The sequence below is a fragment of the Esox lucius genome, chromosome 7, assembly GCF_011004845.1.
Source record: "Esox lucius isolate fEsoLuc1 chromosome 7, fEsoLuc1.pri, whole genome shotgun sequence".
NCBI lineage: Eukaryota > Metazoa > Chordata > Actinopteri > Esociformes > Esocidae > Esox > Esox lucius.
In genome coordinates this window covers 46036741-46064054 of record NC_047575.1, presented here as the reverse complement: position 1 = coordinate 46064054, position 27314 = coordinate 46036741, and the positions used below count along the sequence as shown (strand labels likewise).

At 45.3% G+C, this 27314-nt stretch overlaps 1 protein-coding gene across 5 annotated transcripts; it reads right to left on the bottom strand.

Moving 5' to 3' along the window:
* Positions 1 to 1397: 1397 nt before the first annotated feature.
* Positions 1398 to 25875, bottom strand: afap1l1b (actin filament associated protein 1-like 1b). Of its 5 annotated transcripts, XM_034293524.1 has the most exons (19): positions 20253 to 20719; positions 19895 to 20112; positions 12698 to 12823; positions 12352 to 12435; positions 12165 to 12244; positions 11944 to 12064; positions 11235 to 11333; positions 10924 to 11138; positions 10552 to 10824; positions 9154 to 9271; positions 8280 to 8435; positions 5923 to 6134; positions 5670 to 5815; positions 5451 to 5523; positions 3441 to 3558; positions 3174 to 3347; positions 2806 to 3011; positions 2554 to 2682; positions 1398 to 2371 (listed from the first exon to the last, which is right to left on the bottom strand). In XM_034293524.1, exons 3-19 carry the CDS (start codon positions 12819 to 12821, stop codon positions 2345 to 2347), a joined length of 2355 nt encoding a protein of 784 aa, XP_034149415.1. In that variant the 5' UTR covers positions 12822 to 12823; positions 19895 to 20112; positions 20253 to 20719; the 3' UTR covers positions 1398 to 2344. The 5 variants fall into 5 exon arrangements, with proteins under 5 accessions (XP_034149415.1, XP_012990184.2, XP_012990185.2 ...); XM_013134730.4 differs by lacking the exons at positions 19895 to 20112; positions 20253 to 20719 and adding an exon at positions 25175 to 25875; XM_013134731.4 differs by having other exon boundaries at positions 19895 to 20719.
* Between the last annotated feature and the right edge of the window lie 1439 nt (positions 25876 to 27314).

The window sequence follows — 27314 nt, the reverse complement described above, 5'->3', positions numbered from 1 at the left end:
AAAGGTTAAATTAGACTTCAGATAATCAATTCCAAGACATGTAACACATATTCCTCCCAACAATGTTTTAAGTCCATAACCACATCATTACTCTAGAATTATAAAATGTACTTGTCCCAGGGACCCCTGGATCCATTTCTGTAAACAGATGTTGACCTGACTTCTAAATGGTTAAAATTGAAACTTGCCACCTTTCTGCAACAGGCTGTAGAAAATGCAACACTTCTAGTTACTAATTTCAACTTTCTAGAATAATGCTGTTAAATTGAACAATGCAAGTCAAAGGAAGGATAATACATCACAATGATTTGCATGAAAACTGGTCAGATCTACACAGCAGAACCCACAGGTCTTGCAAAGGACCTTCAGAACAGTTTAGCTGACACTGAAGTTGTTGCTCACAGGTCCACCACACATTGGACATATGTTCACATTTGTGTAGTATGTTGAATCTATGGAAAATACATAGATGGTAATCCTTTATAAACTTGTGCAAAAGGGAGGCCTGTTTCACTTTGTAACATGTAGAGCTCAAATCAACTATATTGTAACTGTAGTAAGCAGCATTCTCAACCATCAACCTCCTAATGATGGCCCTCTACTGTATCACATATAACCAAGCAATGGCTACTCAAAGAAAAACTGACCATGGCAGGCAGTGAGTATGACTGTGCATGTGTATGTATGCATGTGTCTGTATTATAACTGCACTCAGCAGCTTTCTAAACCACCAGTGTCTCATTCCTGACTGTAACCAAAACATTTACAACTATTTTTAGAGGCACTTCAATCTTCAAATTAATATATTTCGGTTATATGTTATCAAACATTTTAATCCTGAAACAAAATACAATTAAATTGTATTTCAGTCTCTGCGAATGATGTTGGAAAAAACTACTTTTACGTAATTGATACAAGCATAATCAGACTAGAGGGCTATTTCAACATGTAGTCAAAGCTAATACACTTTTTTATATCTATGCTTGAACCTAGTGTTATATCTTGACAAAAGATATTTAATGAAATCACAAGGACTATGAGATAAAGTTGTAACGTTAGTTAACTCTTCTACAGAGTACACTCTGTGTTAGTACCCTCAACGTTAGTACACTCAAAGTAATGACGTAATGTACCTGTACATAACACCTAACGTTAGACTGTGTGTCAAACCAGGATGTCCCCAAACTGACCAATGGCCAACATCAGTGGGCGTAACTTGATATTCAGGAACGCCCATATTAAGTAACGCCCCCGACTTATGTTCTGCAGATATACCATATTGCATTATTTACCTTTTTAAATATGTATTTGTTGACATTTTTATCCAGTTATAAAATTATGTCAGAAACACACACAAACTCTCTCAACCATCCTTTCTGTGACAAAAATCTGACAACTTCAATGAACAGTTTTTATGTACAACACACAAGTACAAATAACATAGTAAAGTGCAAAAGTCATCAAAAGTAAAAAGGCTCATTAAATTGAGAAAATGCGAGTGAATTACATAATAAGGAAACATTTTTGTTTAGTCACGTAATTAGTCTCACATTAAAATAACAATAGTAGTTTTACACAGACGTTATACTGTATCAGTTTGTCTATTGTCCAGCTAGTTGTTTCAACAACACCTGAACTCATGTATCACACAATACAAAAGACACAATACAAAGATTTCAATACGAATGACAAAATATTTAACTGAACTCCTATGGGATGGTCCATTCCACCAATTCAGTGCGAATTTTAACCGCTTAACATCGCCAAATAAACCTTTTTGATTTCTACTTAAAATATTGCGGGCACTAATTCCATGGAACAACCTGGACACCGCATCAGCATTTGGCTACGGTTTCAATAACAATCTCTGACAACCGATACAACATTCTCTTTCCCTTTGTTATTCTTCCTTGCAGACTGGTGCATAGTGTGTGCAAACGTCTCACGTCTCAGGCCCCTCATCAGGGGTGTCCCCTCGGAATCCCCCGTTAACACGCTCCTCTCCCCCACAGTCAGAAGGAACAACTATACCTCATTCAAGCACAAGTAACTACTGGATCACAAAACAAGTGTAATGCTTGAGAACGACCATGTGGCATATTCAAGTCCCACAGGAGTTTGAGTGATGTTCTCCACGACAATTCCAGGAGTTTCCTTGTCTTTTTCCAGTCACATGTTTTTCAGCTCAGCGACGGGCAGTGAATGTTGAGCTCCAAACAATAGAGTGGAAAAATTGAGGAGTCCCAGCTCTACACCCTCCTCCTTTCTTCTTTTTAAAAATCAGCTCCAACATTTTCTTCGACCACAAGCACATGACTGTTCACCTGCATGAGCAGGGGTCCGTCTAAGTCCTCTTTTTAGACTCCCATTCCTAAAACACAGGACAGACACGCACTGTTAGTTTATAAAGTGTACCCACGTGCGTGCAGAGCTTGTTGTAAGCGATTTTATGCACAACGCCCTCCGAACTCTATCATCAGACACCGGCACGCTGTGCACCTCGATGAAATAGGTACAGGCGGTTGGGTACGTCAGAACCTGCCCACGGCCTACCTTGGCTTTCTGCATGACATTCCCTTTGCTGGATGCATAGATGGACGCCGGGCGCTTCCGCATCTCTGCGGCACAGTTGACTGGCAAGGAGGCCTCGCTGTACAGATTCTCACCTTTACTGGCCTGGGCCTGGACGTGCAGTAAGAGACAGAGAGAGAGACTGAGGATGTCTGACTCGTAAAGGGGACAAACCACGGTATGGAATTAACGCAGTCTTTTGCTCCGCATTGGGAGATACAGCGGGCCGAGTACCTTTCTGGGGGGCTTGCTGATGGGGGGTTTTCTGGCGGGGGGTTTGCTCTCGCTAGGCGGCCCCAGCACCCCTCCAGCTAGGGACTTTTTCAGGTTCTCCTTCACCTCAGTGAGTCGCAGCTCCAGGTCCACACGCTCCTCCTCCTTCCCCTTGCAGGACTCCTCCAGTTGGGCCAAACGTGTCTCCAGCTGTGTCTGCAGCTTACCTAGGCAGTCAGACACAGGTATCTATATGCTAGGCCTCTGTGAGTGGTGAATCCCTATATCGGGGCTAGGCAGTAGGTGGCGCCAGTGATCTGCACAAAATAATATTGGCTCGGTACGCTGTCTTTTTCAGCTCAGTACAATACTGTGTATCACTGTCATACCTGTGGCATTCTTCAGTTGTTCCTTGACCTCTTTCCTTTCCTTGCGCAGTACGAGCAGGGCATTTCTGATGACTTCACGCTCCTTCTCCATCTCTTCTTTTTCCTTCAGGTACCTCTTGGCGTCCTCCTCTGCTCGTGTTTTGCCATACTTCCCAGATACATACTGGTTCGCATCTGAGCCAGAGAAACGAACGGTAAATGGTCACTGCCTTTTATTTCGGAACACTTTGATGCCCTCGAGCAGCGGATGACCTTCAGCCTACTTACTGGAGCCGTGTCTCTTTATGGTGACGAGGGAGTTCACCTTCTCCGTATCTCTGCTGCTTGAGAAAGAAGAGTGTCGTTTCACCTGAGTTCCTGGTCTGGGAACGGGCTCCTCTGGCTGCTGTGGAGGGAAAGGTTTGACAGCGTAAGGCAGGGAAGGTTGAGCTGGTCAGGGAAAGGTTTGACAGCGTAAGGCAGGGGGAAGGTTGAGCTGGTCAGGGAAAGGTTTGACAGCGTAAGGCAGGGGAAGGTTGAGCTGGTCAGGGAATTTTAGGAAGGGAAGGACCTGGAAGGAGATGGATGTGGGAGGTAAAGCCTTGAAAAGAGAAGACAGCCAGCAAGGATTAAATAATACACCATAAAACTCTGTCACTAATGTGTGCTGTACAGTACCTCACATGTAACTTACTGGAAACTCTTTTGAAAAACTAGACCACAAGTTAAATAAACTCAAGTTAAATAAACTAAAGCTAAACAAACTAAAGTTGCGTAATCATGGAATGTGATAGATGAACACCAAAGAATTACACTCGAAAAGTGAAGGCAGGATTTAGACTTTAGTAAGTCAACAAAATACTGGACACAGCTGGATATGCAGTTGGATATGATTTTCATCTTTTCCTTGAAAGCCTCATGAGTTTTCCCTATAGCGTCAGAGCTGTGTGAGAGATCTCTGTACTGCTTACACAACTCAGATCTGCTCTAAAAAGAGCTCATCAGAACTCATCCTTGGGAGCGTTATTTCCCCTCCCACATACACACAGAGGGGCTTGTCAGCTTTCCGCAGGCCTTCTGCTCTGGAAAAAAAAGCCCCCCTACTCCCTCAGCCTATAGAGGGAAATGGGTGTGTAAGACCACGGGAAAACAGGATCCTTAGGTCTCCTGCTAGGAATATGGGTGTGAACTAAGAGGTGGGGGATTCATTAGATTCACTGTGAATCTTAACCAAAGGAAAGTGTGTTCCTGCTCAAGTGAGTCTACATATGCTCTCTCATGGACAGCTGACAGGGTTGGGTTTAACCGTTTTCAGTTAGGAGTGTTTACGCTTTTACAAACCAGAATAGGAACCAGGCAAGCCCAGTTCAACCGGACCGCATTTAAGTGATACATGTTGTTACCTGTACTGGATTTCAATGTCGCTAGACAACATTAAGCATTGTGTTAAACTGACTAACATTTATTATTATGTTTACTTCCACCACAAATAGTTTCTATGACCTGTATAGCTTTTGCCACTGGCTGTTTTAACAGCTTATTAGCCAGTAATAGACTTACTAGTATCTACTAACTTCCTACTTGGAATAGTCAAAATAATTGACCAATAGCTAGAGAGACTGAAGATGAACTTTACACTGCCAAAGCTATTTCCTGGCACAAAAACATTCGTTTTTCTTTCATATCGTGAATGACACTGATACAATAACTATCAATATGGGTGACGATAACGGACTTTCTCGTCAAGTGAAAAGACGAGAGAATCGTGGAAACCCCTCCCCTTTTACTGCCCAAGGAGATTTCATCTAGCCTATATTACCCCACAGTCACGCACGTATGCGTACTTCAAAAATCCACCAGAAATAGTCACAATATAAACAGTTTTAGTTCAGGCTTTCAGTAGCTAACGTAGCTACTGAAGGTTGTAGCCAACACAGTTTTTGTCTATCCGGAGAAAATCCTAATGCAAAATTTGCTTTGACAGTGACGAGATTCGAACGGGGGACCTATTGGTTGCAGGTCTGCGTCTCTACCCACTACCCTATTTAACAAGGGGTAGTCAGTCACTCATTTCCTCACTCAATAAGAGGCATTCGCTCTTCTTGGCCGGCTCTGCTTACGCAGTCCAGGAAAAAAGTACTTAAAAAATGCACGCATTAACATTGTGTGTGAAAGCAATGACTAATGACTAACAAGGAACACTGTTCTACTCAGTAGGTTAAAATGGAAATCAACTATCTTAGCAACTGAGAAAAACTGTAATAATAATAATAATGTTGAGTATTCTCATCCCCTTACCAACACGCTCTCATACGGGACCTCGTCGTAGGTTCGGGAGTCCGTTGAGGCACCGCTGGAGGAGGTCGCCCATCTATGGAAAAGGGTGGCGAGAGACATTTAGCCCTTTGACCCCCTGTCACCAGCAACGTAAGGCACTCGGAGCATTTCGGAAGTCCCCCCCCCCCCCCCCCGCCCTCAGAGCCGAGGCCCGCCGAGGCCCGCCGTGTCCCGACTCACAGGAAGGAGTGTCTGGCTGCGTCCGTGATGTCCGTTATGGTGTCCACGTCCACGTAGTCGTAGTGCAGCGCCTCCGGCGTCGTCGCGCAGCCAGACTCGGCCAGCAGGACCCCGAGCCAGCGGCCCATCTCCTCCGAGCAGCCGGCCTGGCGGACACACGGAGACACGGGCACATCACCACCGCGGCCTGCGAGGCAAACCGGGCCACGCACCACGGGCCACGCGCCCCTGGGCCACGTGCGTTCAAACCTACCTCCAGGGCAGCCACCTCGCTGCCTCCCTGTAGGATGCGGAAGGCGAAGGGGTGCTTGGGCCCCAGTCCGGGAACGACCTCGGCCGCGTGGAGGCACACAGCTTTGACGTGGGTCAGCAGGTCGCCCCGGTCTTTGTGCAGGTACAGTGTCCCAGTCCGCACACAGCACCACCTCTCCTTCCAACACTGGCCCACCAGGACGTTCAGGTAACCTGGGGATGTGACACACGCGCACTCCCGTTCAGGTGACAACACCGAGCGGTAGAGAGTAACGGCAAGGCTGGCGGGGCATAATAGCTTCTGAACCCTCTTGGACCGGGTGTCGCCCGACAAGCAGACGGTCTGTTCAGATCAATGGTTTGAACCAGTGGTTTAAGTAAAGGTTCACTTGTATGGCCTCAGTGTCGTTGAGCGACAGATGGCTTTGTTTCTTTGTGATTTGCTCATTTCTTCTGCATTTACTGCCACTAACCATTAGCATGACAAGGACGGGTGCTGAAAATTGTTACTCGCACAAAAAAAGTTTTAGTCATGTAGAAACGTTTTCTGGACATTTTAGTCTTGCAGAAGACACTTACTCAGTTAGTAAAAAAAATATATAAACACAGCCTCTTTCAAAAATACACATGCAATCTCTTTCGCGTGATACCCCCAAGCAACACAAGATTAGTTAGAAGATAAACAGTTCTTAGGAAAATCTTTGGAAATCCCAGGATGGTGACTATAATACTGTAACCAGCTGCTGTCAAAACCTATGCAGTGTTTTACTGACTTTTGAACAATCCTTCTAGAATAGATTACTGCAATGCTCTTCTTTCCAGTAACCCTGATAAATCAATAAAATACATTTCAATTAGTGCTGCACACGGCTGCTAGAATCCTAACTAGAACAATTTTTTTTGAACACATTACTCCAGTACTAGCCTCTTTACACTGGCTGCCTGTTAGGGTTAAGGTTTTATTGTTAACCTATAAATCAATACATGGACTTACTCCTACTTACCTTGCTGAAATGATCTAGCCATACATACCTACACATAACCTACGATCGCAAGATGCAGGCCTTTTAATTGTACCTAGAATTTCTAAACAAAACAGCTGGCCGCAGGGCCTTTTCTCATAGAGCTCCACTACTGTGGAATGATGTGCCAATTAAGGTTAGAAATGCAAACTCAGTGCAAACTTTCAAGTGAAAGGCTTGATACTGTCCACCCTTGCTGTCTTGCCAGGTGGGCTCTCATCACCACTGGGATGCCCTCCCTCCAATGCCATTCAGGGATGGAGTCACTGGGTTGTTGTTGTCTCTCTGTTGCGCACTAGTGCAATTGGGCTGTACTCTGCTGGCAATACTCTGCCCTCATTCAGGGTGGTTGCGGTTGGTGGGGGTCCCTTTGGTTGATGCTTGGCAATGTGGGTAGATTGATTTCCTGGATGTTGGGGCCTGCCTTGGCCTCCCCCAGATAGGGCCACAGTGTCACTGGACCCCCCTGTCTCAGCCCCAAGGTTTTATGCTGCTATATTATTAAGTCGGGAGGAGTAGGGGCAGTTCTCCTTCTCCACTATAAATCCCTGTAGATATAAGGAATGCATTTTCTAAATTTTTATCTCCTGCCGTTTTAAACATGAGGTCTTGGCTCACACCTGAGGAGTACCAGGCTTGAATGACCCGTTGCTGTCCCTGTCCTAAGTCCTCCTGGTTGTGTTGCAGATCAAGACGATACCTGACGATTTCAGCTGTCACTGTGCTGACACCTCCCCCTCCCCCGTGTTGTCCCTGTCCTTGTCCATCTGGTCATGCTTCCGACCTGGACTAAGTTTAAATAGACTCTGGACTCAGCCCACACACATTTATTAATTATAACAATTTGTACTCTTAAAATGTTCACCAAGCACAGCCAGAAGAGGACCGGCCACCCCTCTGAGCCTGGGTCCTCTCTAGGTTTCTTCCTAAATTTCGGCCTTCTTAGGGAGCTGTTGTTTGCTCCTTGGGGTTTAGGGCCGGTTGTTTTGTAAAAGCACTTTGTAAAAAGGGCTTTATAAATACATTTGATTGATTGATTGATTAATGGTATAATAATGACTTTAATGACATAGTAAGGACTAGTTATGCTGTAGTGACTAGTTAAGATGTAGTAATTATTTAGTTATGATGTAGTAATTATCTAGTAATGATGTAGTAATTACTAGGTATGATGTAATGACTAGTGATGTCATGGTAATGACTTGTGAATAACAGGAACATAACTCAGAATATAGAGAACTGCGGCCTCAGTACTTAGAGAAGCAGATTCAGCCCAGGGATTAGTGAGAGAGGCAAACGAGGGCAAGGCCGTTTACAACAGGTCCCCAGTGCTCACCACAGCGTGGATTGTCGTCATGGTAGGAGGAGGACAGAGTGTCTCCTGGGAGGGGAGGCTTCTTCTTAGAGAAACTGATGATCCTGTTAATCTTCCGCCCGGCCGCCCTGCTCATAGACCCGGTCAGCTCAGAGAACGCTCCTCTCTTCCCCCTTCCTGAACAGAAGCACACCTCAGTCAGCACACAGAGGGCGTCACAAAGCAGTCCTTCGCTAAATCCTCCACTGTGTGTGTCTGAAGATGACTGGAGTTGTCAATTTCCTTTTTTGACTGAAAAGATTACATGCTAAAGGGGGAAATGAAATGTGCTTTTAAAGATGTTGTGTTGAGCCGTTCTAAAGCCCAGGTGCTCTACTCCTATGCCTCTGAATGTGCGTCCTATGATGTCACTGTGGGACAAAGGCAGGAAGAGGCCAGGAAGGATGTTTCTACTCAGGGCCATGCTTCCTCTGTCTTTTATTTGCTTTGAGGACAAGAGCCAAATGTTTCCAACTGTTCTGACCCAAGAATATGGATGTACCTATACTTTCTTGTTTGTATTATTCAGTTTAAAAGTCACAGCAGATATTTTCTGAAACTGAAATACACTGTCTAGTATCAGTAGTTCAAAATGTTGGCTAACAAAATGCAGAATAGTAAATACAAAGCTACAGCAAACTGTAGCATGAATTCACAGTTAATTTCTACACAATGTATTTTTTTTTTTTTTTTACATATATTAGAAGTTACTTTTTGCATGTGTTACGTTGCTTCAAGTGTTATTTCACACGCCTCAGGAAGAGTAGCTTCTGCTTCTGCAAATAATAATTTGGGGATCGGATGAACAAAAACACTGAGATGCCTGGGTATGTTGGGGCAGATGTTGGGGGCTGACCTGGCTCGCAGGCGTCCCGGAGCTGACCAGGGGAGAGGTTGTCCCCGGTGGCAACGCTGTCAGAGTCAGAAGTCGGCTTGTCAGCGAACACTACTGCATGCTTGTCAGTTCCCAGTAACTATGGAGAAGAGCGAAGGGAATTAGGTTAGTGAGTCATGCCCACACACACACACACACACTTCATGTACAACACTTGATTTACACTTTACAATAAGGGCCACGAAGCAGTTATACAGCTCCTGAAAAAATTAAGAGACCCCTGCAGCTTTTTCTTTCCTTTCCAAAAAGGTTGGAAAGGAAAGTTTTGAGTGAGAAACAGAAGCGTTCAATTTGCGGTGGTCTCTTAATTTTAACCCTTCTGTTCCTCACTCAAAACCTTCCTTTTCGACTTTTTTGAAAGGAAAGAAAAAGGTGCAGTGGTCTCTTAATTTCTTCCGGAGCTGTTTAATATGCACCAATAGATGATACATTATAGGTCTTATGATGCTTATTAAGACCTATAATTAATCTTTGCTAATATTTATTACATAATTATCTAATGTCATTTCATGTACCCATATTGTACAGTGTTACCGAAAATTAACCATAAGCTTAACCTTAACCCCTAAAACTCAATTATAACCGTAACCATAACCCCTAAAACCCAATTAAAATTATAACCCCTAAAATCCCATTATAACCATAACCCCTAAAACTCCATTATAACCATAACCCCTAAAACCCCATTATAACCCCAAGCCTAAAAAAGCAATTCCTAGCAAAATGTCCTCACTAGTCATGAGTAGTGTACAGACACACACACACACACACTCACACAATCACACACACACAAACACACTCACACAAACACACACACACAGAAATAACAAAGAGTGGCAACCAACTGGGACATTGTGGCACACTGCCTTAAAAACAATACCATCTCAGAATAACCCTGGTTCCCCAGTCCGCCTGTCTAAAGCCTTTCATTCAGGCTACAACCAAGTGGCTCTGTTTTCCTACAGGTTGCGTTTCAGTCACTGGTTGCTAGCCTTTCACTTTGACAGATCGTTATTTCTCACTGTCGTCCGGCAGCGAGCTCCCCACTGAACGATCATCAACGCGCTGAGTAAACACACAATCAATTAAGTGATAAAGATCAGGCAGGCTACAGTGGCCCTGTCAAACATGGAGGATGCCAGTCTGTCCCACATGTCTTTCTCTCCGCCAGACTGTTTTCATTCCGTCTGCGTACTTGCTATGGCATGGTGATGTAAGTGGATGGGAAAGACACGCTTGTGGAAACACAAGGCCCAGAGTGGGTCCCAGTCGACCAGGGCCAGGGACCCAGAGGATGCATGCGGCACAGAGGGCCCGTGTCGGGGGTTCCTATGGGCCTAGTGAGATTACCACACCCACCTTGTCCAGCTCAATCTTCCTCTGGATCATGGGTGAGGACGAGCCCTCCAGCCCGTCACTGCTGCTGGCCTGGCTGGCCACCTCCCGGATCACTGCCAGCCACCTCTCGGCCTGCTCCTTGCTCTGGACGGCCAGGACCAGGGCCTCCCCGCCAGGCAACGAGAAACGGAGCTCGTGCTTCTTGCGGCGCCCCTCTTTGGGGACATAGATGACGTTGCACAGGTTCAGCGGCAGCTCTATGTGTGGGCTGCCATCCTTGATGCTCTTGTAGCACTACAGGGGGGTGGGGGGAGACCGACGGAACAGCGTTACCGCTTTGAACATGTGAGGCCGACCGCGTTGAACAACAAACGTCAGTCCAGTCCCAGTTACCTGCAATCTGTTGTCGCGGACGACCGTCAGCTGTTTGGCCCACTGGCCGAAGCGTTTCTTGCGCAGCAAGAAGGCACAGATACGGCAGTCCTTTACGGGGCCCACTGCATTCTCCTCAGACCGCCACCGCCCGCCAGTCCGGTCCTGGCCCTTCGCCTCCTCGTCCTCCTCGTCGTACGACTCGTAGGAGCTGCTGAGCGCGTCTGAATCAGCGTCTGGAGGACAACAGGGGATAACCAATGGGTTGGTTCCACAAGACACGCGAATGCGTGGTCACTGGACCCGACAGGGTGATGTGACTTCCTACTTACAGGAGTTCTTCAATGGGCCGTTGATTTGCGTCGTAGGATAATTGTTGTCTGCATCTTCATAGTAGGCGTCCTCGATGGAGTTCTGGGGACTTGAACTGACTAGAAGGACAAAAGGGAGCCAAGTTATTGGATCAGTCGTTCAGTTCAGGTCTAATCCCACCATAGCAGTGTTTATTGAGATGGACAGTCAGTTCAGGTCTAATCCCACCATAGCAGTGTTTATTGAGATGGACAGTCAGTTCCAGGTCTAATCCCACCATAGCAGTGTTTGAGATGGACAATCAGTTCAGGTCTAATCCCACCATAGCAGTGTTTATTGAGATGGACAGTCAGTTCAGGTCTAATCCCACCATAGCAGTGTTTATTGAGATGGACAGTCAGTTCAGGTCTAATCCCACCATAGCAGTGTTTATTGAGATGGACAATCAGTTCAGGTCTAATCCCACCATAGCAGTGTTTATTGAGATGGACAGTCAGTTCAGGTTTAATCCCACCATAGCAGTGTTAATTGAGATGGACAGTCAGTTCCAGGTCTAATCCCACCATAGCAGTGTTTATTGAGATGGACAGTCAGTTCCAGGTCTAATCCCACCATAGCAGTGTTTATTGAGATGGACAGTCAGTTCCAGGTCTAATCCCACCATAGCAGTGTTTATTGAGACAGTTGGGGTGTCTAAGGTGGGGGTCAGCAGAATGTGTGGTTACTCACTGCGTGTGTTGACGTTGGTAATGTACTGGGGCGCGGTGCCAGGGTCAAGGGGCACGGCCTCCTCATAGTAATCCTCTGGAGGGGGGGTGGTTGGCAGAGGAGGGGGGGTGTCAGTAGGACTCTGGGGGACGAGGGTTAGGGTGGGTGAAAATGCCAAAACCAACGGGTCGTTACGGTTACAGTGACGCATTCACACGGTACAGTCAAAGAGGCCGTCTTACTTTAGAGGGAGGTGTTTTGGAGGTTTCCTCCTCTGCCTGGTCCTTGAGTTCTTCTGGAGAGGCTCTAAGATCACGCAGGTCTGTTGGAACAAAGTCACAACATAATTTATAAGAATCTGTGCAGTTTGAGACTATATGTGCAGTTCTCCATTAATATGAGATCATACAGATTTTACATCTAACTCACCAAACTCCTCGAACAGTGATTCCACAAAGCTGGTACCATTGCCGTACAGGGAGGTGTTCACATAGATGAAGTCAGATCCGTTCACTAGAACAGGAAAGCGAATGGACGACATGTTGACATCACCCACGACTCCAGTACCATGCCCTCTTTCTCCTATTCTCTCTCTCCCTCATCCATCCTTCCCTCACCCTATAGTGTTTCGTATCTCATCCCTCCCCCTCATCCCTCTCTCCCTCCCTCTCCCTCTCTCTCTCTCCACCCCATCTCTCACTCTCTCCACCCCCCATCTCTCTCTCTCTCTCTCTCTCTCTCACTCTCTCACTCACTCACACGGACACACACTAACCTGCCGGCTGCAGCTGTTCCATTAGGCTCCGGACCACGTTCATCTTCTCTGCCGTGGCCGTGCTCACGCTCTCATGGTCCAGCAGCTTCAGCAACACATTCAGCTCACTCACCAGGTGCTCCATCGCTGGGGGGGGGGGCCATACACAGAACACAGGTCAGAGGTCACGTCTGAAACCATGAGCGACAAGTTCAAGTGATTGTACAGAATAGGCGGCAATCGCTGAGGAAATCAACCAGTGATTGTAAGTGCTGCGTCAACTCCATTCCAGCACAACAGTAGGGAGACATCATGACGCTCTCTTCATGGGTAACCTCTGACCCCTGGTTATGTAGACACGGTGGCAGGATTATAATCTATGGTCTGGCAGACTATAAACGGGTGTGATATGACAGTCTGTCAGTCACAAAGGCATTATGGTCTAAAGGGTTCTCATCTATTGGTGCGTGTTATGATATTTTATATCATATACTATAGTGTTTCGTATCTAGTGTGCCGTGCCAGTTGTTACATTTTTATGTCTGTTTTTTTCCTGTTTCTTTGTTCGGTTTAGTCTCCTTGGTGTATTGCTTTCACCTGCATCTAGTTTGCCCCCTCAATATGCCCCTGTTGGAGTTCCTCCTGCCCTAGGGTTTCTCGTCAGTCATTGTTGCTTTGATATGACGTTTGTTTCTCAGGAGGTTCTTGGATTTTCCTGGATTAAACAAACTTCATATGAAGAACCTCCGCGCCTGATTTCCTGGAAATCCCCAGCCCTACCTATTGACCAAGTCCGCATTATTTTTTGTTTGCACAAAGAATATCATCACTTGGCCAAAATCTAAATGAGCAGTTTCTACCTCCACCAAGGGGAGGAACCAGAAAGACCAGTCTACCAGAATTCTTAAAGTCGATTCCCAGGTGAACTGTGACAGAATGGAAGACTCCTCACAGTCAATTCCCAAGTAAACTGTGACAGAATGGAAGACTCCTCACAGTCGATTCCCAGGTGAACTGTGACAGAATGGAAGACTCCTCACAGTCGATTCCCAAGTAAACTGTGACAGAATGGAAGACTCCTCACAGTCGATTCCCAGGTAAACTGTGACAGAATGGAAGACTCCTCACAGTCAATTCCCAAGTAAACTGTGACAGAATGGAAGACTCCTCACAGTCAATTCCCAAGTAAACTGTGACAGAATGGAAGACTCCTCACAGTCGATTCCCAGGTAAACTGTGACAGAATGGAAGACTCCTCACAGTCAATTCCCAAGTAAACTGTGACAGAATGGAAGACTCCTCACACCCCCATAAACTCCAACAGAACTTCCCATTTTGGATGACTGACCACAAAACAATGTTTTCCATGTGTGTCAAACTCAAACCTGTGACTGGACTGGTTGATCACACTAAAACATCTGTTTATCAGCTCCTGGTGATGAGTTAATTCTTCAGAAGATGATGGTGATCTGCGTCTCCTATCTTATCTATAGTGGGACATTCCAGGAGCTGTGAGGAGCCCAGAGTACCACCAGGCACTGGGCCTCCCCTGGAGGAGAATCACTTACACACACATACACACACACACACACACACACTGCGGTGGGGACGAGACTCTGAGAAACTCAGGAGACACGAATCTCAGTAATCACCACCTGTTTTCTTTGAGGTCCCTGGATCTGAGAGATGTTTTCACTGAGCCTAGACTAAGCCCTGCAATATGGGAATGTTTCTTTAGCTTCACCCGGGAAAGTTATTGTCTTTATCTCTACTTGTAGCAGATCAAACAACCTATCGGTTTAACGGTTTTATTCCTGGCCCCGCAGGCACTCCACAATCTCCTGCACCAACAAACTGAGCCCCTTCAAAGGGCTGACCTGAAACGCTTCAGGCTCGGAGGCCTTGTAAGGATGTGTCAGCCTGGCGGTACGTTATGGTTTCATGTGTTACCAGGGGACATAATCACACCAGAAAACCTTGACGTTGGAAAACAAGGAGGGAACATACTTGGCAAAACGCTCAACTGCTACGATTTCAGATGAATGTAGCCCCGTAAGAGGGTTGTTTGGACGTTGTGTAGCTTAACATTCGAGCGTGGTCAGAATGTCAACGATTGTTTTGTTGGAAAAGGAAACATTTCAGTGATTATCCCAAAGAAAGTCCAGCATGGAGGCTGATAGGGTCCTGTTAGACATTACTGTGTGAACGGAAACAAGATGAACAGATTTAAAGACATTTCTACTGAAACTTTGAAACAACAGATACACTCCTACGAGGACAGCCATCTAAAGAAACCTGTCAGCTATCATTACATGAAATATAAATCCCTTTAAAAAGAAACCTCTCGTCGGAAATAAATCAACAAGAAAGGGAAATAAATTGGCCAGTTACATGAACTGTATAACTCTTGACTGAAGAGTAACATTTCAGAGAGAATTATTTGAAAAAGACATTTTACCACGCAAAGTGGAGATAGGGTAATCAGTAGAACCAGCAATCCCTGGACACACAGTCTATACACAGCCATTCACCTCCAGGTCAAATGTTATCAGGAATGGGACGACCTCGCCCCATAGTCCGAGACAACAGCGGCCCGCCAAAACATAATAATGTGAGCATGCAGTCAATTTGGTTTCTCACCGGCTTCGACAGCTGACGAGGAAGAGAACCCCACCATTTTCCACACACAGTTCCAGAGAGATATGCTGTGGTAATCCACACATTAGAGGTGCAGTTGTGTGGAAGAATCCCGGGCTCTAGACCGTTCGGCTGAGGTGTCACTGTCATTCAGCCTCATTTCCCTCTCCTTCCCCTGGTGTTGTGGCTTCTAGTTGCATGGGCTGAAGAATCCCGCTGTCACACCCCACCTCCTCCTGTACCCCCTCTCTTCCTTCCTTCTCCCTCCCTCCCTCTCTTCCTCCTCCCCCTCCTTTCTCCTCTCTCTCCCTCATCATCCTCTGTCCCTCCACTCTCGCTCCTTCTCCGTCTCCATTCAACTACATTTAAAAGGCTTTATTGGCATAGGAAACATTTGTTTACATTGCCAAAGCAAGTGGGGGAAAAGAAACACACACACACACACACACACACACACACGAGTTTCCTGAGGATAAAGGCACTACAAATGTCATAGTCAGCACTTAGCCATGATATATTGGCAATATCCCGCAGCGCCCTGATGTGTCTGATTGCAATGAACAACCGACACAATTACATCAGTAGAAAAAATAATGTTTTGTCGTAGCGGTGGTAAAGAGTGTCATTCCAAAGCTTCCTGCTTTCAGGGTTCAAGCCACGAAGTTTATCATACGTGCTATTTACGGTGCTGTAACCACGCTTCAGATATTTAAGGTATGAATGGCGAGGGAGTGTAAATACAAGACTCGGACTGGTTCGGATTACGATGATGTTTGTGCTCCACTGGTTACCCGTTTCTCATGGCAACGGGTCCCAAAAACTGCTGCTGCAACATGCAGTATTACATGCAGTATTACATGCAGTATTACAACTAATCTGTTACTTTGACTCCTTGTCTCTGTCTCCCTCTCTCTCTCTGTCTGTCTGTCTCACACTCTCTGTCTATCTGTCTCACTCTCTGTCCATCTCTCTCTGTCTCTCAAATTCAAATGGGCTTTATTGGCATGAAAGTTACAACTGAACAATATTGCCAAAGCATTTTACAATGCAAAGATAATCATAAAAGAAAGTTCTTCCAATTATTATCAGAATTGTATGTTGTTTGTGTGTATAAGATTAATGGGTGCAGGATTTTCCGGTCAACTGGCTGTCCCTCTCTCTCGGTCTCTCCCTCACTGTCTCTCTCCCTCTGTCAGTCTCTCTCCCTCTGTCAGTCTGTCGGTCTCTCTCTCCCTCTCTCTCTGTGTGTCACCCTCACTCTCTCTCCCTCTGTCAGTCTGTCGGTCTCTCTCTCTGTCTGTCACCCTCACTCTCTCTCCCTCTCTCTCTGTCTGTCACCCTCACTCTCTCTCTCCCTCTCTCTCTGTCTGTCACCCTCACTCTCTCTCTCCCTCTCTCTCTGTCTGTCACCCTCACTCTCTCTCCCTCTCTCATTATGAACAATCTCTAACTTTAATCTCTATATCTCTATGAGGTGTTCCACTTCCTGGATCATGGTGAAAAGGGATGGGAGATGACTAGTCAAAGCTGACTAGTTACACAATGGGGTTAACGACTAGATATCAAAGAAACCACAATGTATCTCTCATTGCATGCACAGTAAGTCTGTAAAAGGTTTCCATTCAACAGGAACAGCGTTGGGTTGGGTTCTTCCCCCCGGAGGGGATTTCCGGTGGGGGGGTTAGACTGATCCACTGACCATGACACTGGAGCCTCTATCCCTCCCCTTTATATATATATATATATATATATATATATATATATATATATATATATATATATATATATATATATATATATATATATATATATATATCCCCATCTCTTCTCTCTCTCATATACACACATATACATATATATATATACATACATATATACATATACACATACATACATACATACATACATACATACATACATACATATTTAAACACACCTATACAGTGGGGAGAACAAGTATTTGATAAACTGCCGATTTTGCAGGTTTTCCTACTTTCAAAGCATGTAGAGGTCTGTCATTTGTATCATAGGTACACTTCAACTATGAGAGACAGAATCAAAAATCCAGAAAATCACATTGTATGTATGTTTTATTGCATGACATAAGTATTTGATCAACTACCAACCAGTAAGAATTCCGTCTCTCACGGACCTGTTAGTTTTTCTTTAAGAAGCCCTCCTGTTCTCCACTCATTACCTGTATTAACTGCACCTGTTTGAACTCGTTACCTGTATAAAAGACACCTGTCCACACACTCAAACAGACACCAACCTCTCCATAATGGCCAAGACCAGAGAACTGTGTAAGGACATCAGGGATAAAATTGTAGACCTGCACAAGGCTGGGATGGGCTACAGGACAATAGGCAAGCAGCTTGGTGAGAAGGCAACAACTGTTGGTGCAATTATTAGAAAATGGAAGAAGTTCAAGATGACGGTCATTCACCCTCTGTCTGGGGCACCATGCAAGATCTCACCTCATGGGGCATCAATGAAAATGAGGAAGGTGAGGGATCAGCCCAGAACTACACGGCAGGACCTGGTCAATGACCTGAAGAGAGCTGGGACCACAGTCTCAAAGAAAACCATTAGTAACACTACGCCGTCATGTATTAAAATCCTGCAGCGCACGCAAGGTCCCCCTGCTCAATCCAGCGCATGTCCAGGCCCATCTGAAGTTTGCCAATGACCATCTGGATGATCCAGAGGAAGAATGGGAAAAAATCATGTGGTCTGATGAGACAAAAATCTAGCTTTTTGGTCTAAACTCCACTCGCCGTGTTTGGAGGAAGAAGAAGGAGGAGTACAACCCCAAGAACACCATCCCAACCGGGAAGCATGGAGGTGGAAACATCATTCTTTGGGGATGCTTTTCTGCAAAGGGGACAGGACGACTGCACCGTATTGAGGGGAGGATGGATGGGGCCATGTATCGCGAGATCTTGGCCAACAACCTCCTTTCCTCAGTAAGACCATTGAAGTTGGGTCGTGGCTGGGTCTTCCAGCATGACAACGACCCGAAACACACAGCCAGGGCAACTAAGGAGTGGCTCCGAAAGAAGCGTCTCAAGGTCCTGTAGTGGTTTAGCCAGTCTCCAGACCTCCTGAAAGCTGAAAGTCCGTATTACCCAGCGACAGCCCCAAAACCTGAAGGATCTGAAAAGGTCTGTATGGAGGAGTGGGCCAAAATCCCTGCTGCAGTGTGTGCAAACCTGGTCAAGAACTACAGGAAACGTATGATCTCTGTAATTGCAAACAAAGGTTTCTGTACCAAATATTAAGTTCTGCTTTTCTGATGTATCAAATACTTATGTCATGCAATAAAATGCAAATTAATCACAGAAAAATCATACAATGTGATTGTTTTAGATTCCATCACTCACAGTTGAAGTGTACCTATGATACAAATTAGACTTCTACATGCTTTGTAAGTGGGAAAACCTGCCAAATCAGCAGTGTATCAGATACTGTATGTCCCTCCCTCTCTCTCTATGTTGCTCCTTCTCTCTCCTCTCTCTCCTTCTCTCTCCTCTCTCTCCTCACCACACTGACACACTCTGACACGTCCTCACAGCTACAGTTGACACACAAGGAAATCCTGGTGACCCCGGAGACACACTGACTGAGCTGTGCCAAATACCTGCCAACTCCAACACAGCAGGACAGCCCTTCGTCCATTTCACCAGACAGACACACCAGTGGTCTTCATAGGAATCGGTCTCAATGGTCCTGTGGATTTTCCTTTAAGTGTGACTTTATTTAAACTATTTGTAAGCTAAAGAGCAGCCGCCGACTTTTTTCTTCCAGTAAGCTCATTGCATTTCCCTGTGATTCATTGAGAGATGTTTGAAGGACAGCAGATTGTTTCCACAGAGAATGGTTTGTTTCCTTCCCTTTGAAAACAAGGAAATGGAGCCAAACAAAAGAGGAAAATATTTAGTTATTCAGCTATACAAAAGAGATACGCGCGCGTGTGTGTGTGTGCGTGTGTGTGTGTGAGAAAGATTGTGTAAGAGATTTTTCATCTCCCTCTAAAGAGACCCGGTAAAGTGAAAAAGATTAGGGTGAGGAGAACAAGGGGAACGGAGCGGAAGACTGCTATGTGGTGCAGTTGGATCTGTGTGTTGTTGTAGCAGAGCGGAGTGCATCACAACCACAGCACCGGCGCTCGCCTCCAGGGGCCCATTGTCCGCATGGACCCCAACGCCATGGACCCGCCCACCCCATTTCCGCGCTGTTAGCGTTCCCATGTGACACCCTCAAACCTCCTGCTCCACACCCCGGTGCCTTGGCCCCCTCTGCTGTGGCCGTCTCCGGGAAGGCACCCCGGGAAGGGGAGCCCAGAGTTGGTACATTTGCTTTGGTTCTGTCACAGTGCTCTGAGAGGAGTGTAGTCTAGTCACCTTTTCCCCGCAGCCACACACACACACGAGGAGCCATTCAGGACTATGACCCCTGAACCCTGCCGTGCTTCTGTGAGTTCACAGGTCAACAGAGCAATCTGGCTTACAGTACAAGCAATTACAAGTCATCAAACTAATCAGTACTTTCACTATTCAAAAAACAAACAGAGGTACTTACCGTATATCTTTGTTCAAATCCAACAGTTCCAAGACAATGTGAAAAGCCTAATGTCCCCTACAACGTATGGGATCTACATCCTCGTGTGGATCACCAATGCAGAGAGAAGATCTTATCCTGAGCCCTCATTCAACCTTTCTGCACTCAGGCTTTCCGCACACTAACAATGCACCATTGTTTGTCCAGACCAGGGACAAAATTAGACAACGACAATGCTCCTGAAGAGAGGGGGATAACGCAAAGTTGGAAACTAGAAATGAAAACATGTTGACACACACACACACACACACGTCTCACACACACACACACACACACAATAACAAGCACACACATATACACAAACACGTCTGATATGTACTGGGGTGTGGGATGGCAGCTGTGTGGTCCAGAGGCATCCACTGGCATTATGGGTGAAAGGATATGTCCATTGGCATTATGGGTAAAAGGATATGTCCAGCAGCTGTGGTTTCCCGTCTAGGCCGACCGCAGATTCAATCAACTCCAACCTTCTGCTTCCTATTCCTCTGTACTTAGAAAATCCCCAATTCTCTGTATCGGCTTTATATCGTCTTAAAGAAATGTACATCTGCATCGCAACAGTGATCATTTCATCCCTGATAGTACATTTCAATCATATTTGAGATTCCTGGATATCTAAGCTAAGAAAATGTGAGAGATCTTTCCCAGTCCAGGAGGGAGAGCTGTGTTGTTTGTTTGGACCCGCTCTGGCCCGTCCTCCCTGCAGCTTCTGACCCAGAACTGGACAGGCTCCGGCTCAGAGATGCACATCAGCTGTTGCAGCGAGAAGCCTGCAGTTGGCCACGCTCACCGAGGACTCTGGGAGGCTTCCACAGAGAGGGCCTTTGTGCACTCAGGCCGGGGTCACATGGTGGACGCGTGGCCCTCAGGGGAGGAGGCCGTAATTCCATGTTGACAACAGCAAAAAATGTGGACCGGGTCAATCCCAGAGAGACACCAGACCACAAGAGGGGACGGGGGGACCGGGGGGGACCGAGGGGCTCTGAGGCAACGACACCAGTACATTCCTTGGTGGGTTGAAGGCAACCAGCCATACGTTGCCAGACATACATTCAAGATATTCAACAGTTATGGATCACATCCCCTGGGAACATGTCCATGAAAGGTCTGGGCTTCATCACAACAACTGGTCTGAGGGGAGTCTACTAAAAATACACCCAGGCAGTATCCTCCCTGTCAGGTCACCACCATCACCACAATGAAAGACAAACCACAACATAGCACAGCTATTTTTACAGCCTCAGTTATTTCGGTGAATGTCTCTGTTTGGACTCAGGATGCTGCTCTGTCATTATTTCAACACAGAACTGTTTATTTATGAGACAACAGTCGCCTGCTGCACATAAACAGGAAGTACATGACAATGCCCTCCAGGGGCCTGACCTGCTCACCAGCAACACAGCAATGATGGTTCCAGGGGCACAGCCTGATTCCAACAGATTACTACTGTAAGTCACTCTGGATAAGAGCGTCTGCTAAATTACTTAAATGTAAATGTGGCACTCCCTCTCCTGGGCAGCAGAACGCCAATCAGCGTGCCGGTAGCCGAAAGGATGTTACTTCAAATACCCGACTTGACAAAATGCTTAACTTTCATTGCCCCGGAGTCACATAAGAAATGGCTCATCCCCTGGTCGTGAAAATACATCCCCCAATTCACAAGCATGAAATAAGAAATCAAGCCACCACGGCCTGGCCCTTTATAGACTATAGCGTCTGAGAATGGGAGGAGTACAAGTACAAGTGTGCTTCTTGTGTGTTTGTGTTGCATGGAGGAGATCTCAGCTGAAGATGATCATAAGACCGTCAGGCCAAGCAGTCATGGGAATTGCATGAGCACACTCAGAGAACAACAACCCAAACTACTCGACAGAAATGGAGGAATGCTGCCTCGTCTACAGTACGCCACTGACACAACGGGGGGTGAACACTGAGGGTGATTGTTGAGTGGCTCTCCCTAGGGCGCTTTGTGAGAGCTGAGAAGGGCGTTCACTTCAAATCATTCATAAAATCTTTCAGCCATTTTCCTTTTTGTCTCTCCAAACCTCCAGCGATGAGTGTACGTGTGAGCAGGTCGTCCTGCGCCTTTGGTGTTATTCAACAACCAGGCTTCCCACCACAGTCTCAGAGGTTCGAGCGGGGACAACTCATGGAAACGAGGTCTCCGTTCCGCAAACTTCCTAACCAGAGCCATGGTAGATACCCCAGCCCAGTCCGAGTCTCCCCCTCCCCGTTAGGGCCCTTGACCTCTGGGTCAACGAACACAGAAAGCTCCTTCAGCATCTCTGGTTTCCCCCCGAACGCTGATGGGCATGGGCACGCCAGATTCAAAGCGTGGCGGGCCGCTTTCAAGACAAGAAGCGCTTCAGCTCGCGTCCCTGTTCATATTTCCATAACGGTCAAATGATTTCACTCCACCGCTATGCGTGAGAAGGGCAGGACTGCTGCTGGTCCGGATGGTCCCAAGTAGGCATTCCAGTGTGTGAGACAGACAGTGTTAGGCCTATGTGGCCCTTCAGGGCTCATGAGCCGCAGAAGACTGGGGGGCTTTGTCTCTACGACCCGGGGTATTTATAGTAGTGCGCCATGTGCACAGAGAAGGGGCTTAATCCAGACCCATTCAGTGTCTCCTTGGCAATCTGCGTCGGAGAAGTGGACATCAGAACGCGGCGGCTGTTGATGTATATTCTATAAGTAGGATCCCATTTTTCCTAGTCAGGTCACAAGGTCAGGGTGGGGTAGTATTTTAGTATTCAGATACCTTCAATTCCTCCAGATTTTGTTGTGTTATAGACAAAATCTATAATTAAATGCAAGTGAAAAAACACTTTAAATATTTTTAATATCTCAAGTAGATACCCTTTTCCGTGACTCTCCAAATTGAGGTCAGATGCATCATGTGTGGTTTGATCATCATTGAGATGAACTTGGATTCCATCTGTGAAATTTCATTGATTGGTTAGATTGAGAAAAAGGCACACCTGAAAATTAAGGTCCCACACTTCAAAGTGTATATAAGAGCAAAAATGTAATCCTTGAAGTCCAAGGAACTTTCCATTGACCACTAAGAATTGTGTTGAAGCATCCCTATGGTGAAGTATGGTGGTGGGAGCATCATGTTATGGGGATGCTTCTCAGCGACAGGGGCCGGGAGACTGGTCAGGATTGGACGGATGAGCAAAGCAAAATAATGAGTTCCTTCAAGAAAAGCTGATCCAGAGTGCTTAAGAACTTTCAGCATGACAATGACCTGAAGCACACAACCAACACAATGCTGGAATGACAAGTCTGTGAATGAGTGGCCCTGCCAAAGCCTGAACGTGAACCCCACTGAACATCTGTGGGGAGACCTTAAGATCAAAATGTATCCATGCCCCCCATCCAATCTAAAAGAGCTTGACAGGAAAAAAATTTATAAAATGCTCATATCCAGGTGTGCAAAGCTGACAGAGGCAAACCCAAGAAGACTTGATGCTGTGATTGCTGCCAAAGCCCCGTCTACAAAGTACTGAATAAAGGATCTGAATATGTATTGCTATTGAAAATCCTGATGTGGACCAAAACGTTTGCTCACCCCTGATGTATAAAGTATATAAGGTTTGTCCATAACTCATCCTGTGGGACATCTTTTGTCTACTTGGGTATCCAAGTTAACTCTGCTCCCCTTTGATGTGTTTAACATGCATATGTATGGATTTGTCCCAGGCGTCTTCTTCCTTTCAGTGTGTCGATGAAGACCTTAGGGTCTAGTTCCTTTGATGTGAACCAAATCCACACAAGTACAACATGAATATCACATTTATTGTAATGAGAACGATTGGTGGGAAGGATACTTTCGTAATCCCTGTTTTCCGTATGTTATTCACAAGACCTCTGTAAAGGCAGGGGGAGACAAGGGAAGGCGGACAATAACAATGTTATGAAGATTCGGGTGATGAATAATTTTCCTAACAAACTGTTGAAAAGACATCAAATCCAACCTGACCCATAGGCGCGGTGTCTCTGACCTCCGACCTCCGACCTACAGGTGTGGTGTTGAGCAAGTGCACCAAGGCACTGTGGGAACGGAATGACGTCAAGAGACTAAAATGCTTGAACAGAAATGTGCAAAGACTGTACAGGGAATGTGGTGCCGCTGGAACGTGGCATGCTGAAACTCACTGGAAATGCAAAACATAGGTCACTGAGCAAATGTGAGTCTTTGTGCTTCGCCTGCCTAGTCTCTCAATGAGCCATTAAGAGTGGGAGGAAATAATTCATTTCCATTCATCTTAGGAGTTAACAGCATGTGAACAAACACACACAATCTCTAAACACAAAGAAATGTACACTCTCATGCATGCAAACTTGCAGGTACACACACACACACACACACACACACACAATGACTAGAAACAAAACATGTATGTCTGTTTTTTCCTGTCGTTAGTTTGTGAATGAAGCCTGCAGCCTGACTGACTTCCCAGACACAAAGTGAGGTACTGTAGTTTCCACTCAAGTCCTAAACAGCCATCCCAGTGGCCCGGCCTTCAACTAGCGCAGCACAGATGACCGGAGGCAGAGAGAGGATGGGACAACCAGGAAACACGGCCAGAGGTCAAGGTCCAGGACTATGATGCTGACCGGGTGGATGCAGGATATGTTGCAACGTCAAAAATAATTTTCTCCCAAACTGTAGAAACCGTTTTGTATTTAAATTCCACCAAGTAATAATGCATTTTTACAGACAGTGAGATTACAGTAACATTTTAGAATTGTGTAGACCATGTCAGTGTTAAATATGGGGGAAAAATGATTTAGAAAGAAAAAACGACATAACATTTTTCTTTACATAAAATTACACGCGTACAATATGAATATATCGCATCCTTCACCTCAGAATACAGTTAATTGCGATGCGCATAGACGCAGCCTGTATAACGCGTATCAACATGCCCCACTTTGCCCCACTGGGACTCTATTAGCATTAGATTGCATCACCTCACCGAAACACGTATCCTTGTTCATTTAAATCATTTCTGCGCCGACTTTACTGGAGAATGACTCCTCGACTCACCAACATAGGCATTCTTAACCTCGTTATTTATACTCAATGGTAGTAATCATGACATTCGCACCCACAGAGATATGCAGAGATGTTCCCAAACTTTCCCTCAGTTCTTCCCTCAGGGGTTTTCCAATACCCCAACTGTTTATATTAATGTCATACAATTACGTTAGAAATAATAAGACGTTACTTACAGATAAATCTACTGGTGTTTCCTAATCCCAATCTGCTCGGTCTTTGGTGACATTCATTGATTTCCCCCAAGTTTTCGCTGCAGTACACGACGTGGCCCCATGTGTGGCGCACGGTGACACACTGAGATGAGTCACATTTGTGAGTTTCACCGGGTCCTAGAGCTAGTTTCTGTACAGAATGGCTACCGTGCTACACCATGACGTCACCTTCGTACAATGAACACTGACACATTTCCACACGTAAACTGAATTTATTTAAATAAAATATTTACATTGTTGTCGAGCATGATTCTGGAGAACTTGCATTCACATCATTGACATTATTGTTGTTATTTTTGTTAGCTGTTTATTATTTTTATTAGTATTGCAAATCAACGATTACCTGTAACCCTCTTTCTCTCACACACCCACACACAGTTTTATTCACCTTGCGAGGACGCAAAAACAAAAAATCCACGTTCCCTGAACACAATCTTAATCCTGTTCCTAACCAGACCCCTAATCCTAACCCTAATCTTAACTGAATCCTAACCTCAATCTAACCCTAAAATAAGATTAACTCCAATATCCTACCCTTTGTACCTAACTTATCCTAACTCTAATGCCTAACCCTAACCCATAATGCCTATTCTTAACCTAGCCTTAATGCCTAACCCTAACCCATAATGCCTATTCTTAACCTAGCCTTAATGCCTAACCCTAACCCATAATGCCTATTCTTAACCTAGCCTTAATGCCTAACCCTAACCCATAATGCCTATTCTTAACCTAGCCTTAATGCCTAACCCTAACCCATAATGCCTATTCTTAACCTAGCCTTAATGCCTAACCCAAATTGTCAGTTTAACACTAAATCTAAGCCCTAAGCCATAAAGTCACGTTTTACCTAGCGGGAACTTCCCCAGAAGATAAGTAAAACATGACCACTCACACACACACTTTTGTTTTTCAGACCATGTGGGAAACTGAGACCTAACCCTGACCAGGAAATCCTTGTTTCTAATTCCCTATTTGGTAGCCTTGAACCTAAACCTAATAAAAATCAAATTATCCATAATGCGAACAGCAAAAAAAAAAGCTCTCACTTTCTTTGCGGGGACATCTGTTCCTCACAAGTACACATAAACCTGGATCCCACACAGACCCCCCCCCCCCCCCCCCCCCCCACACACACACACATTACTAAAACAAACAGCCATTATAAAGATGGCAGTACGAGTTATTTATACTAGATGACTGCTAGTCAGTATGACTAATATTACAGTCCGATAAAGGCAGTGCTGCATTAACCTATTATTTCTTCTGGAACACAATCCCGTAAAAGACCATTCAAAGTCCTATTATTTCTTCTGGAACACAATCCCCTAACAGACCATTCAAAGAATGCTGAGGACAAGGGACCATTCTGAAGGTTGTCCTCAACTAACAATACACAGACTATTGGATACTTGGGAGTCACCTCTTCAAAAAACAACAGGAGAATTCCTATGTACAATAGTTTAAACTTCACACATCTGTAATAATTTAATTCTCTCAGTCTAGGATTCAACTGTATCCTTTATTTCATATATACTAGGTCACTGGTTGTCGTTTGTACCGGCATCAACACAGACCAATCAGGACAATTTCATCAAATCACTTCCACTTCAGTGTCTCCAAAACATCCTCAACTCAACGTTTTCCTTCCTGACAGTGTTATTCAAGGAAGAGCTCATTCAATCCTAATTCAAATTCTAGTTCTAATATTATTCAGATCCATTCTGCTAATTCCTTGGTAATCCAGACCCCTGGTCAATCCTTTCAGTCAGCCTTTCTTCCTCTGGTAGATTTCAGTCACATTCATCTGTATCTGTTAAGAATCAGGCCAGTTTCACCCATGACATGTCAATCATTTACATGCCATCTTTTATCCTAAATACAATCCCAGCTCCACGAGTAAGCCAGATCAAATCCTAACAAGATCTTCAATTATTGTAAACTAAAGACTTTTGGTGCAACAAACATTTAGAAGACTATATACAGTATCCCAGAACTACGGTACAATGTTCAGATATTTTCTATTATTTATACAAATCAATCAACTTCAGTATGTAGGCAGGAGCATGGTCTTATATTCCAGGATACATTCAGTCATATTACA

Bases quoted from the DNA above. Each gene is read 5' to 3' on its own strand.
- afap1l1b (XM_010871192.5), bottom strand. From the start codon at position 15,353: ATGGTGGGGTTCTCTTCCTCGTCAGCTGTCGAAGCCG. The intron at 12,065-12,164 runs GTAAGACGGCCT...CTCGTCCCCCAG, and splicing joins CCAAAACACCTCCCTCTAAA to AGTCCTACTGACACCCCCCC. The intron at 11,139-11,234 runs GTAAGTAGGAAG...GTTGTCCTCCAG, and splicing joins CGGCCCATTGAAGAACTCCT to ACGCTGATTCAGACGCGCTC.